Source organism: Canis lupus, chromosome 12, assembly GCF_011100685.1.
Source record: "Canis lupus familiaris isolate Mischka breed German Shepherd chromosome 12, alternate assembly UU_Cfam_GSD_1.0, whole genome shotgun sequence".
In the NCBI taxonomy this organism is placed as follows: domain Eukaryota; kingdom Metazoa; phylum Chordata; class Mammalia; order Carnivora; family Canidae; genus Canis; species Canis lupus.
The window spans coordinates 66,182,694-66,199,065 of NC_049233.1; the positions used below are offsets into that span (position 1 = coordinate 66,182,694).

At 39.7% G+C, this 16,372-nt stretch overlaps 1 protein-coding gene across 5 annotated transcripts in view; it reads left to right on the forward strand.

The window, feature by feature from the left end:
- ARMC2 (armadillo repeat containing 2) overlaps positions 1-16,372 on the forward strand; it is a 104,194-nt gene that overhangs the window by 1,199 nt on the left and 86,623 nt on the right. For 2 of the 5 annotated variants that reach the window (XR_005368109.1, XM_038554881.1), the window contains exons 1-4: positions 1,950-2,074; positions 6,987-7,255; positions 7,734-7,806; positions 15,666-15,837. Coding sequence is in view for 3 of the 5 variants with exons in the window: in XM_038554881.1 (XP_038410809.1) it covers positions 2,066-2,074; positions 6,987-7,255; positions 7,734-7,806; positions 15,666-15,837 (523 nt within the window). In the remaining 2 variants the exon portion in view is untranslated. Of the gene's footprint in view, positions 1-6; positions 137-1,949; positions 2,075-6,986; positions 7,256-7,733; positions 7,807-10,544; positions 10,649-15,665; positions 15,838-16,372 lie in introns of those variants that run through there. The other 3 variants (XM_038554883.1, XM_038554884.1, XM_038554882.1) reach the window with 3 other exon arrangements.

The window sequence follows — 16,372 nt, forward strand, 5'->3', positions numbered from 1 at the left end:
TGAAGCCCGGAGGCACATAGCTGTGAATTGCCAAGAGAGTATTTGAACCTCTTCTCTGCACTGCCCTTAACCACTGCCTCTTTGGGTGCTCATATTAACAGAAAAGTATTTCAGAATCACGCAAAGGGTCTTGAGTGTAAGTGGCCCTGACTCACAATGGTTCAACCTAAAGTTTTTCAAATTTACTGATGGTGTGAAAGCATATTCAGTAGAAACCGTACTTTGAGTTTTTATCTTTTCCAGGGCTAGCGATCGGCTGGCTCTATGATACCCTCTGGTGATGCTGGGTAGTGGCAGTCACTCACTGTGATACACTCACAACCATTCTGTATCCATATAGTCATTCTGGTTAAAAAAAAATTTTTTTTAATTTAAAGACTTTATTCATTTATTTGAGAGAGGGAGAGAAAATGTGCTGGCATCCCCTAGGGGAGAGGAGGAGGCCCAGAGGGAGAAGCAGGCTCCCTGCTCAGCAGGGGGTGGTGAGAGGCTTGATCCCAAGATCATGACCTGAGTGGAAGGCTGCTGCTTAACCGACTGAGCCACCCAGGCCATTCTGGTTTTTACTTTTGGCACATTTACATTCCATGAATTACATGAGGTGTTCAACTCTCATTGTAGAACAGACCTTGTGTTAGCCGATGTTGCCCAGCTGTGGGCTAATGTTAAGTATCTTGAGCATGTTTGAGTTAGGCTATGTTATACTGTGATGTTCAGTAGATTAGGTGGATTGAATGCATTTTCTACCAAATGCTATTTTCAACATATGATGGGTTTTTCAACTTTTCATAAGTTGAGGAAGATCTGTATTTGATTTGCAGGGAATAGAAGGTAGAGTCGGTCAGCCTTTCTCTTTATTGCAGACCTCTTACCTTGATAGGGTAGTGCTGCATTTAGCAAGGAGGCTCTGGTTCAAGAGACTAGGAGTGGCAAAGGTAAAGACAGGTCTTTATAAAAATTTAGGTACAAATTTTTATAAATGATGACTCTGAAACTTTCCCCCAACAAATAAGAAATGTTTTGTTAGAAATGAAGATCTCCAGTTTCAAGCTTCCCACTGCTGGTGGTGGTCATCCTCTAGAGGTCCTGTGGACATCATCAGCTCAGGACAGTGGTACAAGACAGCTCGCAGCTTTTTTCTTCTTTCCCTTCAAAGTGTACTTCTGCTGTTTTCTTTTCAAAGGTCCCCTAGTCCTCTGACCTCACCCTTCTGGGTTTGTATTAAGTGTCCCCTCTGGCTTTTTCCTACCTTCTCAGCTGCAAAATCCTGGTGGTTCTTCTGTTCTTGTTGCCCCTCACTTGTTCTCATCTTTCTTCTCCCCTCTGTTTCACCTTTACTCCTCCGTCTCAGGCTTTCAAGACCTCATTCATGGACTGTTTATCCAGCCTTACTCCCTGCCAGGCAACTTGCAGTGAAGGCAAGAAAGGAAAAGGAGACTGAATTTAATCTCATCTTACCACTTGGCATCAAGAATCAGATGCCATTTGACAGGGTGCTCAGCTGACTCAGTCAGTAGAGCATGCAACTCTTGATCTCAGGATCATGTGTTCAAACCCCACACTACTCTAAACATGGGGCCTACTTTAAAAAAAGAGAGAGAGAGAAAAAAAAAAAAAAGAATCAGATTCCATTCGAAATAAAGTCCCATATGCCTTCCTAATCTACACTGTGACAAATGTCTCCAATCAAAGAAACCATATTGCCTTCAGCTTGATATTTCATAGCTCAGATCTATATTGGAAAATGGAGTTTAGGGGTGCCTGGGTAGCTCGGTTGGTTGAGCTCCTGACTCTTGATTTCAGCTAAGGTCATGATCTCAGGGTTGTAAGTTGGAGCCCGAAGTCAGGCTCTGCGCTCAGTGAGGAGTCTGCTTGAGATTCTCTCTCTCCCTTTCCCTCTGCCCTTCCCTCTCACTTACAGGTGCTCTCTCTTTCTCCCTTAAATTAAGTAGGTGTAAAGAAAGAAAAGAAAATGGAGTTCAGCGATTCTACAAGTGTTGACCCTCAGCCATGCCTCACATAAAAAACTGTGCCTCAGAGTCTGGCGAGGCAGCACCAGGTGCATATGGAAGGGGTGAGCTGACAGGAGCCAACCAGTGGCCTTGTAGAGAGTGGAGAAGGAGCACCTAACTGAGGCTGGAGGACGGGGGGAGGCATGTCTAGGAACGCCTCCAGGAGGGCCTCTAAGAATTAGTTGGCTGATTACATAAGAACTACCTGATTTTGTCCCTTTCTAGTCTTTTCCCTCCTTTCCATCTTACACATTCCTGCCAGATCACATCATGCCTCCAAATCTGTTAATTAATTTGCTCACCAGCTTTTTTTATTTCTTGACCTGCCAGTCAGTTCTCTCTCTGGTCCAACTCCAATCTGTATTTCTAGAGCCTGTTCTTGTCCAGTACACACCCCATATGTTCTTGGCACCCTGCCTTGGCTCACTCATTGACTTTGCTGGCAGTTCCTTTTCTCCTCTAGCCCTAATGTCAGCCATTGCCACATGCTTCAAATTCAGCCCATTTTTCAGAACCCAGCTTGAGCATCACCTCCTCCAGGAAGTTTCCCTGACACTTTCTCCCAATCAGAAATCCTTCTTTTTTTTGTAATCACATAGGAGTTATTTCTGTTTTTTTTTCATTGCCCCCATCAGTTTCTTACCTTGTGTTAAAATCATTTGAATACAAGACATTCAGCCTTTACACACCAAGAAAGCTACTCCAGTTGTGAAAATATTGGCATGTCTCTATATTGGTGCATAAATATCTGCAGCCCCACCACCCTATCTTTTTTTTTAAATTTATTCATGAGAGACACACACACACACACACAGAGAGAGAGACAGAGAGAGAGTGAGAGAGAGAGGCAGAGAGAGAGAGAGAGGCAGAGACACAGGCAGACAGGCAGAGGGAGAAGCAGGCTTCCTGCAAGGAGCCTGATATGGGACTCAATTCTGGATCCCGGGATCATGCCCTAAGCCGAAGGCACACACTCAACCGCTGAGCCACTCAGGTGTCTCCCCCCCCCGCCCACCCGCCCTAATTTATGAGTAGTAGTCTGAATATCATTGGGCATAGGTGATAGCTTTTGTGCAATTGTCTAAGACTCCATCCCTCCCAAAACTGTTGTAGGAATTCATTGAGATGATGTACTCGAGACTGCTTAGCATAGTGTTTGATATCAAAGCAAATGTGTAACTAGCCTTAGTGGTCCTTCTTGCCTGAGAGTGAAGACAGTATTTATTCCTGTATTCCCAGAGATCCAAGCATAGGGCCGTGCACATAGGAAACAATCCATACTAGCTGGATGGATTTGTTGTCAGGAGAATTTTCGTAAAGTTAAAATTTCTGTGATACTGTTGTGTTATGGTTCAGGTGTACTTTCCTATAAACAGACAAGCTTTCAAACTCTGAATGAGTAAGCTGGCAAAAATCCTCTATAATAAGAAGTTGTAATTCAACAAATAGAAAGGAAAAAATTCTTCCCTTTCCCCAGAAAACACACTTCTAATTCAGTTCACTTGTATCATTGAACACTTCCATATTTGAATTAGTGACATGTTGACATTAATGTGATCATAGATTAACTATGAAAGAGCTTACATTACTGAAACTGCTTCTCACAATGTAACTGTTCAAGTTTGGGAGAAAGAGAAAGGAAGAGGGAGAGAGAAATTTGTGTTAGGATTTGTGGTAGAGGGGCAGCCCAGGTGGCTCAGCAGTTTGGTGCCTGCCTTCGGCCCAGGGCGTGATCCTGGGGACCAGGGATCGAGTCCCACGTCAGGTTCCCTGCATGGAGCCTGCTTCTCCCTCTGCCTGTGTCTCTGCCTCTGTCTCTGTGTATCTATGAATAAATAAATAAAATCTTAAAAAAAAAAATTTGTGGTAGAAATTTACAAACAAAAAGATTTTTAGGCCCATTATTCTACATTATTTCCACCAGTATTTGATCAATCTAAACTCCTGTATGCCCAAATAAAGTACAGAATTGTTTGCATTCAACCTGCATATTTACTCAGTACTTACTCAACCTGCTTAATTACTCCGTAAAAGAGTATAGTTTTCCATGCAAACTAAAATGCCAAATCTCAGTCAGGAATGATGGTCCATTATTGTTTATCCAAAGCACTTTCTCTAATCTTTATTACATTTACCAGATCACCTTTGACATTGCTAGACATAATTAGTGCTATATGGGGCCAAAGGAATCACAAACCTCATTTGGGCTCCGGGAAAACCCTGTTCGTTCATTGTATAGGAACTTCTCACTAAGTGGCACGCTTTCTTATTGCGGTGGGCCTTTTATTTTTATTTTTATTTATTTATTTATTTATTTTTTTTTTGCGGTGGGGCTTTTAAAAACAAACAGGCAAACAAAACTGATACGGCCCCTTGAGTAAGATGTGATGGGACTGAATTCATATTATTATGCATCCAAAATTACCACAGGTATCCCCTGCTTTCTGAAGGTTCCTGTTATATCACTTTGCTTTTATGCAAGACCTGTGTTAGGGCTTTCTTAGAAAAACAAAAATCCTCTTCGGATTTCTTTTGGTGAATGAAAACAGGTATTAATGTAGGTCTTTTGTGAAAGCAAAGTGGCAGAAAGTGGGGGATACCAGATACCTCACACAGTTTCGCCTTACTAGAGCTTTCACAGGAATGCTCTGCTTTTAGATAGCAGGAGAAACCTTACATATGGATATACGAAAAACACTTATACACATTTTTAATAACTAGCCTTGAATATTTTAAAAATAAACAGCCGGTCATATCAGAAGCATTAGAAATAAAATGTACTTGACCTGTCATGGTTTTTATTATTTGTATTAATGTGCATGCTTTTGGAGACTTTGCTTAAATTCAAAATCCTACATCAAAAATTCCTAGAATAGGACTGCTTATCTAGTAATTTTTTTTCTGTTTTACCTTGCTAGATCTTTTCATATGAAAGGTATAGCATTAAAAACTGCAACTCAGGCAGCCCCAGTGGCTCAGCAGTTTAGCACCGCCTTTGGCCCAGGGTGTGATCCTGGAGACCTGGGATCGAGTCCCATGTCAGGCTCCCTGCATGGAGCCTGCTTCTCCCTCTGCCCGTGTCTCTGCCTCTCTCTCTCTCTCTCTCTCTCTCTCAATCTCTCATTAAAAAATAGATAAAATCTTTAAAAAAAAAAAAAAAACTGAAACTCATGTTGGTTTTAACGTTTTAAGAATTTTAAATTAGGGATGCCTGGATGGTTCAGGGCATGATCCCAGGGACCTGGGACCGAGTTCCACATCCCCTGTGGGGAGGCTGCTTCTCCCTCTGGCTGTCTCTGCCTCTCTCTGTGTGTCTCTCATGAATAAATAAATAAATCTTGTTTAAAAATTTTAATTCAAAAATGTCTTCCAAAGGCTAGTTTTTTAAAGTATTAGTGTTTCTCTGTAAATATTTATCTGTGCTGGCCAATCAGGTATTATGACTGACCAAAAATCATCATGTACAGGTGATCGATTTTCAAAAGTAATAAAGTACATTTAACACTAAAAAGAAAAAGGGCAAATGAACAGCGTATCATTTGTAGTTTTCATCATACACTTTTACCTTAAAAACTTTTAGGGTAGGGCCTGGGTAGAACTAAACAAATGTTCTTGTTGTCTGTTGTTACATAACAACTTAATGTATAGAATCATAATATAGTAAATCCTCTTGTCTAAGGAATCATCTGTTGATTCTACTTATGGAGATGAAGTCTTTTTAGTTTCCTTGGGCATATGTCACAAAAAAAAATGTTTCATTTTTGCAATTTTTTTCTAAAATTGGGCATTGAAATGTAGGAAAAATTTCCAGGCCTCTTTCTCCTTAGAGATATATTTCAGGGATCTGAGTTGTTGTTGTTGTTTAAATGAACTCCTAATACCATATACTAATTAGAATTAAGTTTTTAAAATCTCAGCTGTTTTAAAGTTTTAGAGCTATCAAGGTGTCTTGCCAAGTTAACCAGGCCTCCATGGGGACACACCAGTATTTAAGAAGAATCTGCATTCCCATGGCCCTTGTGAATGACTTTAAGTCTTTATCTGAGAAAATGAGCCTGGGAATGATATTTGATATTTATTCATTGAGGACACTATCTCATATTGAAGGTGATTTGTATCAATTTATTTAAATACATCACAGGCAAATGTGGGGCTGAACCTTTCCCTGAGTTTACAAACTACAGCTTATAAAAGCAAATATAGCTTGGAAATAGGCCCCATCTGTCTAACTCCAACCTTATACCAGCAGTTTATGTGGAGGGCAGTAGGGGAAAAAAGGGAAGATTTAGTTAAAATTTTAAAAGAACCCTCTCCCCCTCAGTGTTATTCTTTTTTTCTCTTTCTTTCTTTCTTTCTTTCTTTCTTTCTTTCTTTCTTTCTTTCTTTCTTTCTTTCTTTCTTTCTTTCTAGATTGGGCAATACAAGATGATTTTCTCTTCCTAGCCTGTCCTATTTCATGATTTATCCTCTTTCTCTCCAGGTTTAGCTTTCATCCTGGCTATCTTCCCTGCACATCATTTCCCTCGAGTGCATATATTCCCATAGGCATAACTGTACACATCAACCTATATTTTTGAAAGCTTTTCTTCCACCCTGATCTTCTAATTATAACTGCCTGGTATATTGTTAATTAAAAATTGTCTGTGACAGGGTACCTGGGTGGCTCTGTTAGTTAAGTGTCAGACTCCTGATTTCAGCTCAGATCATGATCTCAGGTCATGAGATGGAACCCGACATCAGGCTCCACACTCAGTGCAGTTTGCTTGGGATTCTCTCCCTTTCCCTCTCCCTCTGCCAACCCCCCCACCTCCCTGCTCACGGGTGCTCTGTCTCTCTCAAATAAATAAAAAAATCTTTTAAAAAATTGTGACTTTTTCTAGTTTAACATAGAGGAATGCCTTAAGCATATGTGGATGTGTTTAAGCACTGCTTTCTAAACCCATTGATGAAAACAGTTAATATTTTATACCATAGATTTGCAGAGTGTGGTGTCTACCTGAAGAACATTTGACTTTAAAAGGAAAGATGCTATCTCCAAATGACAAAAAGTTAGAAAAACTGGATCCATTTTATCGACCTTCTATGTCCAAGCAGAAGACCAGCGCAGAAATCATAAGTGAAGCACGAAATGCTTTAAGAACAGTTGGGACCCAAAGACCATTTACACCACGGGAAGACCAAAGAAAACTATTTGGGCCTACATCTTCAAGAACACCAGAAAATAGACCTCCTTCCTCCTTCAGGTAATGACATTTCTCTGCCTGTACACTTGGATATGTAAGCCACCAGATGACACTTTCCCTTAAATTCTAGTTATGGATAGTTGCTTTTTTTCATTTTGATGTCTGCTAATTACACCTCTTGTTTCTATTCCAGATTCCTAAAGGTAAGTCCAGACCTTGGGTCCAAGAAGTTGCTTTGGTTTGAAATGGTGTGTAGTGGTTGCCATACCAACTATATAAAGCAATATGAACAAAGTTTTTTTTTAAAGTCTCTAATATACATTTCTTCTTTTCATTATTCAATATTTCTAATACCCCTAAAAGCAATGAAAAAAAACTTATTAATAAAATGTTCTAAGTACTACGATTTTTTAAAATACTGCTTCTCCCTTAAGGTGATGCATTAAATGCTTTTGTTTTGAGGCTAGAATTAACTAACATATAGTAGAAATAAATTATTCTTCACAAACTAATATTTCTGTTCCATCCCCTGTGCTAGCCTCCATGCATCCAGTTTTGAGTCATCTGATTCCAGGCCCATCTCTGGTGCTCGTCTCAGTCCACTAGAGCTTGTGAGTACTTTATATTACCATGAGTGCTGTGAAATGGAATTGGCCCCAAATACTTGGAATCAGTACTTGTATATGCTAAGGATCATATAGACTTAAGTTTACTGATAATTTATTACGAAAGCAATTTCTTTTATATTTCTTCAAATATAATATTTTATGTCTAATGAAATACTTCTACTATTTTCCTATAGTTTGATAATAAAGAAGAATTTCAGAAATAGACAATAACCTGGCAAACAGAATGTTTTACAATATTTTTTGTTTTTCATAATTTTTAAAAAATTTATGCATATAGATTATTTTTAACAGTCACATATACAAATAAATTACATATTGTGTGTACATAAGGTGCCAAAGATTTGTTACCCAAAACACTTCAGGGGTCTCTTGTCCCCTTATTCTTCATTCTACTTTTCCCAGTGGCTTTCACTTTAAACTCTTTTGGCACATTCTTTTGGTATTTATATCCAAAAATTTTAATAACACTGTCTTGTTCCTCTCTGCCTTATGAGCTTGAGGAATTATCTAATGACTTCTCACTAAAGAAGATGAGGGTTTAACTCTTGTCTTTCCTCCCACACATCCTCACAGTGTATTCATCCTTTTTATCTCCACTGCTATTCCCAATATAGACATATCATACTTTTGGTTAGATCCCTTTTCTCTATGATTATATAAACCCTGTTTACAACTGAGCCTTGAACTAATAATGATGACTACTTCTCCCTCCGTATGCCACTTTTTGTTTTCCCTGGTGTTAATAATTGCCTTGCTTTTTTAGTTTTCTATGATTACCATTTCAATCCCAAACTCTTCCCCAGGGATCTAAATCTCCTCCACCTATTCAGGTACATGAGGTATTCTTTTGATTCATCTTTTTGGAGAACTTTCCCCACTTTCTTCCAGACCATTTACCCTTGGCACCTGGCACACAGCTTGCTTTTCCCTCTTATCATGGCTATCCTGTCTCCTGTATCCCATGTTTTTCTCTTTCTTAATGTACTTTTGGAGGACTTCCTCTAGTAGCTTCTACAGAAAAGATGTATGGCAAGTACACTATTTGAGACCTTGATTGCTGTTTTTTCTCTCTAGAAGTTTGTAGGATTTTTCTTTCTGTTTTCAGTGCTCTGAAATTTCATGATAATGGACCTTTGTGTTAGTCCATTTTCATCCACAGTGCTGGGCACTTTCAATGGAATCTCATGCCCTTTAACTCTTGGAAATGTCCTTGAATTATTTTGCTATGTCTTTCCCTCTTTTTTGTTCTGTTTGCTCTTTCTGGAATATATTATTCCAATATAGAGGAGTCCTTGGACCAGTACAGTTTTCTTTTCTTTTTAAAATTTTTATTTCCCATCTTTTTTTGGAAGAGACTTTATCTTCTAATCTTTTGTTGAGTTCTTTTCATTTCTGCTTTCATATTTTTAAATTATTTAATTATTTTTTAATTTCCTAAAAGCTTTTTCCCTGCTCTAAGTTATCTTTTCTTACCTATACTATTCTTATATTTCATGGTTGTAGCATCTTATCTGAGTATATTAATGATAATTTTGATTTTTAAATTGTTTCCTTCTTCCTTTAAAATCTCTGTTATGTTTTGTGTTTGTGGTATGTGTGTCTTTGTGTGTGTGTGTGTGTGTGTGTGGCTTAAATGACAGATATTTATTTTCTCACAGTTCTAAAGATTGAAAGTCAAAGATCAAGGGGGCAGTCGGGTTGATATCTATTGAGGCCTTTCTCCTTTGCTTGTAGATGACCATCTTCTCCCTTTGTCTTTATATGGTCTTCCCTCTGTGTCTCTGTTGCACTTTTATGTTTATTTTGGTCCCTGTTTTTCATATTGAGGCTCCCCTCTAATAGCTTATGCTGTTTGTTTGGCTGTTCTTATTTGAAAGTAGAAGCATGTGGAATAGATATGTTAACCCATAGTGATACCTACCCACAACAGGGGGGTCTGGCTGGGCTGTGTTGTTTGTGAAACCCCCAGGAGCAAGTATCTTTAGGGATGTTTTTGTGGCTAGTTAATTCTCTATAGAAGTATCTTCCAAGCTCCTGTTGTAGAGTGGCTCTCTATTTTATGTTTCTGTCTTTTGACACCTATGTATTATTCTTAATATTCTGTAGTTTTGGGAGATTCACTCAGTTTGGGCCTATTCTTTCCTAAAAAATCTCTTGTTCTAGAGTTAACCTAGTCAAAGCCAGTTCTTGTCAAACTGGTACAGTCTCTGGACTGCAGGATTAGATATGAGGCAAAAATAACATTGACATTTGCCTCTGTTTATGGTCACTATAATTATATTTCTTTACTGCAGAATGGTTAGATGCTATGTGCAAAGTAAAAATAGACTCAGAAATCCCCATGTTGAGTGAAATAACTCCAGTAGTTTGAACTCTTTTTGTTATAATTGATTATGTAACAGTCCTAAGTATATTTCACTACAAACTATAACTAAAGTATGGAGCCCCCAGTCAAAAAATTCTGAAAGTGAATTTATACTACCTGCCCCTCCACCTTATTTCCTTTTTTCCATTTCACCTTTGAGGGAATCCTCTGACTCCCAGAACTACTGTCGTGGCAAATGAGGGAGATAAGAAGAAGTAGAAGTAAAGGACAAGGGAGTGGGGAAGAAGGAGACAGCTGAAGGCTGGGTCTGGAGTATATCATAGTTAAGGGGCTTACTTGCTGAAAAAATTTGTGAAGACCTGACCGACTGAACTTCAGCACTTTCTGGCTCTAGGTCGCTTTCTCAGGCTAGGTTGCCTTTTAAGAATTCCTCAACTAGCAGTCAGTTAAGGAAGAGGGACCAAGGAAGCAGCCCATTCCAACTCCTACATTTAACAGGTCAGCTTACCTCCTTGAGCTTTTATGTTTCCCCCTCTCCCTGTTTCTGTCCTTCCCCACACCCTGCACAGTCTGGCCTGTGCTCCTCCCACCTCCCACCCTCCAGCAGGCAGTAGGCTCCTTGCACTCAGGGGTGCCCTGTGCCCTGACCACTCAGGCCTCGGTTGCCTGGCCTGACTGCCTCAGCAAGGTTCCCGTTAGCACCTGTAATCATATAAGACAGGAGGGAAACATGTATACCTGGTTGCTATATTGGTATGCCCTGGTACATTTGTTTTCTTTTTTTGCAGCTCCCTATCTTCCCACGACAGCTCTGAGATGTGGAGCTGTCGGTGGTAGTAGTTATTTCTGTTTTCATTCCACTACCCTGGTTAACTGGTGTTCAGATTTATATACACAGGAACAGCTGCTCTCTTACTTTGGATTGTATGAAGTAGGAAAAGAGATGTGACCCTGTGAATAAATAGAAGGTTTTGTCTTCATCATTATTATTGTCAAAACAGAATTCTCCCGTGTTTCCTAAACCTACAAATTCTGGTTGTTTAAGTCGCAAATATTTTTATTAAACTTTTTATTGACATGCAGGAAAGACTCAGATCATAAGTATGCAGCTTGATAAATTTACACAAACTCACCACACTGTAATCAGCATTCAAAAAGAAAAAATAGATCATCACCAGCACATCAGAAACTGCCTCCCCGGGGGTGACTACTGTCTTGATTTCTCACAGCAAAGACTAGGTTTTTAAATTTTATTTATTTATTTATTTTAGAGATAGAGCACAAGCAGGGGGAGGAGCAGAAGGAGAGGGACAAGCAGACACCATGCTGAGCACAGAGCCCACCAGAGGGCTTGATCCCTGGACCCTGAGTCCTGAGCTGAAATCAAGAGTCAAATGCTCAAATGACTGAGCCACCCAGCCGCCCCCAGCATAGATTAGTTTGAGCCATTTTTTACATTTTACAGGTCCCAGCTCCAAGTATTTGACAAGTAAAAAAATATATTTTTAAAAGGAAGGGCCTTGGAATCCCACATATACCTGGGGGTAGGGGAAATCCAGGGTAAAAGAAAGCAGAATGCGAATGTCAAAGCAATGGTTTTCTCCTGTCACTGTTTCTGAATGGGAACGTTACAGCAGCGAGTCACATGCTGAGAATGATAGAGGAGCCCAGCGTACCTGTGGAGAAAATCATAGTCATAGAGATGCACATACAATTGCCACATCTAAAGGTTATGTGCTTGTAGGAGTTTTTTTTTTTTTATCAGCTTTACTAAGGTATAATTGATACACAGTTGTACGACTCAGGGTTTTCCAGAAAAAAAAAAGGAACCAGTAGTCAGATACATACATACATACAGATATATAGGAAGAGATTTATTTTGAGGGATTGCTTCCCATGATGAGGGGGGACTGAGAAGTCTGCAAGCTGCAGGCCCAGGAAAGCCAGTGGGATAATTCCAGTCCAAGCCTAAAGGCCTGAAAAACTGTGGGGGAGAAGTAACCGGTGGTGTGTGACTCCCCATCTGGGTGGGAAGGCTCGAGAAGCAGAAGCACCGGTGTCCAAGGGGAAAAGATGGAGGATGTTTCAGCTGAAGCAGAGAAGGTGAAAACAGCCTTCCTCACTTGCAGGCATTTTTAATATTTGCTTTCTAATTTCCAAGAGACCTTTTAGTGTGTGTGTGTGTGTGTGTGTGTGTGTGTGTGTGTGTGTTCTGTTGTTCTACAAATGAAATCATGGCAACTTCCTGAGGTGAAATGTAGCAGACCTGCCTTCCGGTAGAACGAGGGTGACCCCACCTTTCCATGTGGTGATCCAGAGGAGCCGTGTCAAAAATTGGTCAAGGCCTGCTGTGCTGGGGTCAGAGTCAAGGCTGGGCAGATTCTTTCAATGTTCCAGGAATTTCATCTTTTTTGATTGGGCGGTTCTATGAGAACAGTCTTTCATTCTTCAGCAGCTGGAACAAATCTTAAAACTTGACTTTCCCAGCATCCTTGATCACCTTCAAGTCCCCAGTTAGTGTCAGGGCACACAAAATGAGGGAGGTAAGGTCCTCGAGTGAAAATTTCAACTTACTTGCAATGTTCTCTGAATTCTAAAACGAAGTGAATCTTGTAAGAAAAAAGTTTGTACCGTTTTGCTCCACGAAAGCCAATTTGCTCTGCAAAGTGGAAGAACATTTTGTAGAACCTGGCAGGATGGAAATTGATGGCTTGGTTAATAGTTTTCCCTTGAAGAACCAAAAATGCTTACATGTATTACTTTATGCTTTAAGGAGTCCAGTGAGATATAGGAATAAATAATTTTAGTTAAGGACCGTAGTCAAATGGGACTTATTTTTCATTATACAAACAGTGACTGATTTTGCACTAGGAGAATGATGTCCTTTATCAAGGAGGTTTGATCTTGCCATCCTGAGATACTTGAGTTATTTTCTTTTGGGTAAAAATTAGCTTTGTTCATGTTCCCTTTTTATAAGATCTTTTACTTAGTACCCAAAACATTTAGGGCATCTATAAAAGAAGACATTTACTTTATTTACGTTAGTACTGTCTGGCAGACTTTCTAATCTTTGTTTCAAGATTCGAGATACCCACAGAGTACACGCATTCTGAGATAAGAAAACCTCGTATCTACATTTAATACTGAGATTATCCTTATGTATTTAATATTTCAGAACTATAACTAAGGCACTTATTTTCCTGCATTATAAGCTTAACTTTTTTTTTGTTGTTGTTACTATTAGCTTCATGGCCTGAGTCATATTCTTGTGAATATGTTGCAACAAGTTAGGGAGCCGAAAAAGTAAAGCGATTATGAGGGAAATACAGCATGATTTATACAGGCCAGTGAGTGTTGTCTCCTTCAGAAGAGACCTCTCTGAATTCGAAATCTTTTTTCCAGCAAGGTTGTGTCAGAGGCTAGGGTCTTGGCTCTTGAGACGTCTTGGCTCTTGAGACTTAAAAGTCACTTGGAACCAAATCTGGCAAATAAAGACTGAAGGGAGCTAGTGTTTCTCAAGCCTCCATAACAGGAATTGTACGTATGTCAATGTCCCTGCAAGAAGGAGACTCTCTCCATTTGATAGCTGGGCAAGTGCAGAGAAGTAAACAGCCTGCCCAAGTTCGCAGAACTAGCAAATGGATTACATTCCAGTTTGGTTTGATCCCAGAGGCATTTACTCTTCCCCTATAGTAGGCTGATTCTTTTATTTGCCCTTTTTCTGTGTGTGTGTGTGTGTGTGTGTGTGTGTTTATAAGACTTTATTTATTCATGAGAGACACAGAGAGAAAAGCAGAGACATAGGCAGAGGGAGAAGCAGGTTCCCTATGGGGAGCCAGATGCGGGACTCGATCCCATGACCTGAGCCAAAGGCAAATGCTCAACCGCTGAGCTACTCAAGCATCCCTACCCTTTTTCTGTGTTTAGAAAAATGTATCTCTAAAGTCATAAAGCTAATTTTTCTTCTGTCCAGTTTATGGGTTTATTCTGGACATAAAAAATTTCAAAAAAAAACTTTTGAAAAATATCATTATTGAAATAAACAACTTCTTGGAAGAAGAACTCTAATATGTTCTAGTACGTTCTATGTTCTATTAATGTATATGAGAAAGTGAATGTTCAAAATTATGTGTCATATATGATAGGTAGCGTCACCTATTTTACCAAATCATCTGACTTGAATTTCACACTGGATTTCTAAAAAATTTGTTGGTTTACCCATTGGATTTAGAGTCACTCATTTCATATATTACATAAGTGACTTTAGGAACTTTTAATTCGATTGTTTTTGGTTAGAGAGCTAAAAGCACCTGTGGCCATAAAAATTCCTCTTTCAAAAAAATTCCTCTTTCATAAACAGATAATCATGTTAAAGTTGGAGGGAGGAAGGGTGGATCACCAAGCAACACCAAAAGTGGGAGGCCCCTGTAAGAAATTGGAGGCCACCACCATCTGGAGGTGAGACCACAGGGTGGTCTGAGTGGCATGGTGCTAAGTGCTTCAGTGCTAGTATTTTTTAGTCTTTAAGGAATTGGAATTTTGCCAGTAATGTTCCTTTTCTAAGGGTGTCAGCAATTCTTGAGATGTAGAATTTATTTGAGAGACAGATCACAAGCTATGGGGAGGGGCAGAGAGAAAGGGAGAAGCAGACTCCCTACAGAGAAGGGAACCTAACTGGGGGCTCAACCCCAGGACCTGAGATCATGACCTGAGCCAAAGCAGCCACCTAACTGACTGAGCCATCCAGGCTCCCCAAAACATTTAAAAATATATTTATTCATCTGAGAGAGAGAGAGAGAGAAAGCATGAATCGAAAGGAGGGTCAGAGGGAGAGAAAGACAGACTCCTTACCGAGTTTGGAGCACAACCCAGGGGCTCACTTAGGGCTCCATGCAGGGCTCAATTCCAGGACCCCAAGATCAAGACCTGAGCCAAAGGCAGATGCTTAACCAAGCGAGCCACCCAGGCCCCGCCCCCCCAAAGTAAAACATTTTTATATAAGTCCTAGACAACTTCTTATTCTTATGTTTTAGACTTTATAATCTAAATCATTCAAGAATTTTTATATTCTTAAAAAAATACTTTCGTGGAGTCCAAAATATGTAAAGAGAGTGTTTATGTTCCACAATATTTCTTGGCATATATTGGTGCTCAGTAATGGCTCTCTGAGCTGGCCAGAACACAAAAGTTCAGAAAAACGTTTTGAATACATTGTATGGAATTTTATAGTGTCATAGAGAGATCTGTTTGCTAGCAAGGATAATTTGTTTGCTCAAACATGCTAAGCATGGTAACAGAGTATTTAATATAATATATTTGACAAAAACAATGAAAAACTGTTATACATATAACACATTCAATAAAATGGGCCAATGAGATGTAGAATCAAGTGGCCGGGATGAAGCCAAGCAGAAAGCCCTGTGTTCTTCTGGAAGTGTCAGTGCCAGCTCCAGAGCTGTAAGTCCTGTTTGAGACACAGAAACTCACGCCAATTAATTGAAAAATCTCTTTCCAGAAACCAAAAGCTCCAGCATCTCCAACCACGGAGGAGGATCCTTGCCTTGCCTTTCCTAAACCCCCAGTGGACCCTGCGAAGATTAGAAGAATAAGCAGTGCCCGGGCGCGCTTATTCCGGGCGGCCTCCCAGGGGACTCTTCTGCCGGACAGGACCCTTCCTCCCACTGAGTGTAAGGCTGGGGTTTCATCCTTTGAAATCTGAGGGTGGGCATGTTTTTTGAATTCGCACACAAAAGCTATTTTTACATCTTTTTTTTTTTCCAAACCCCACAGGATTTTTACATTAACTAACAATTAATATTGTGCAAACCTGGTTAAGAAGCATTGTTCATATATGCTTCTGGGCATGTATGAAATATACCTAAGTGGCAGATTTTTTTTAAAAAAGTTACTTGGTAGGAAAAAAAATATTAGGATGTTTTCTAATGAAAGAGTTCACTTATATTGGAAATAAATGACTTTTACGTTAGAGTTCAAACAGTGGTTAATTTCATGAGGCACATTTGAGATTCATGTCATGTGCCCTAAGCTTAGGTCTTTGAAAATAAATACCTTTCCAACCCCACGTGACAAGTAAGCAGAAGTTGGATGCAGTTTTTCCAGTTCTTTTCCACAGAATTGCTGGTGGGCGTCTAAACCTGGAAACAGAGAAGCTGCAAACCGCATGTTCTAAGGTGTGTCCCAACCATTGGAATCACCCCTGTC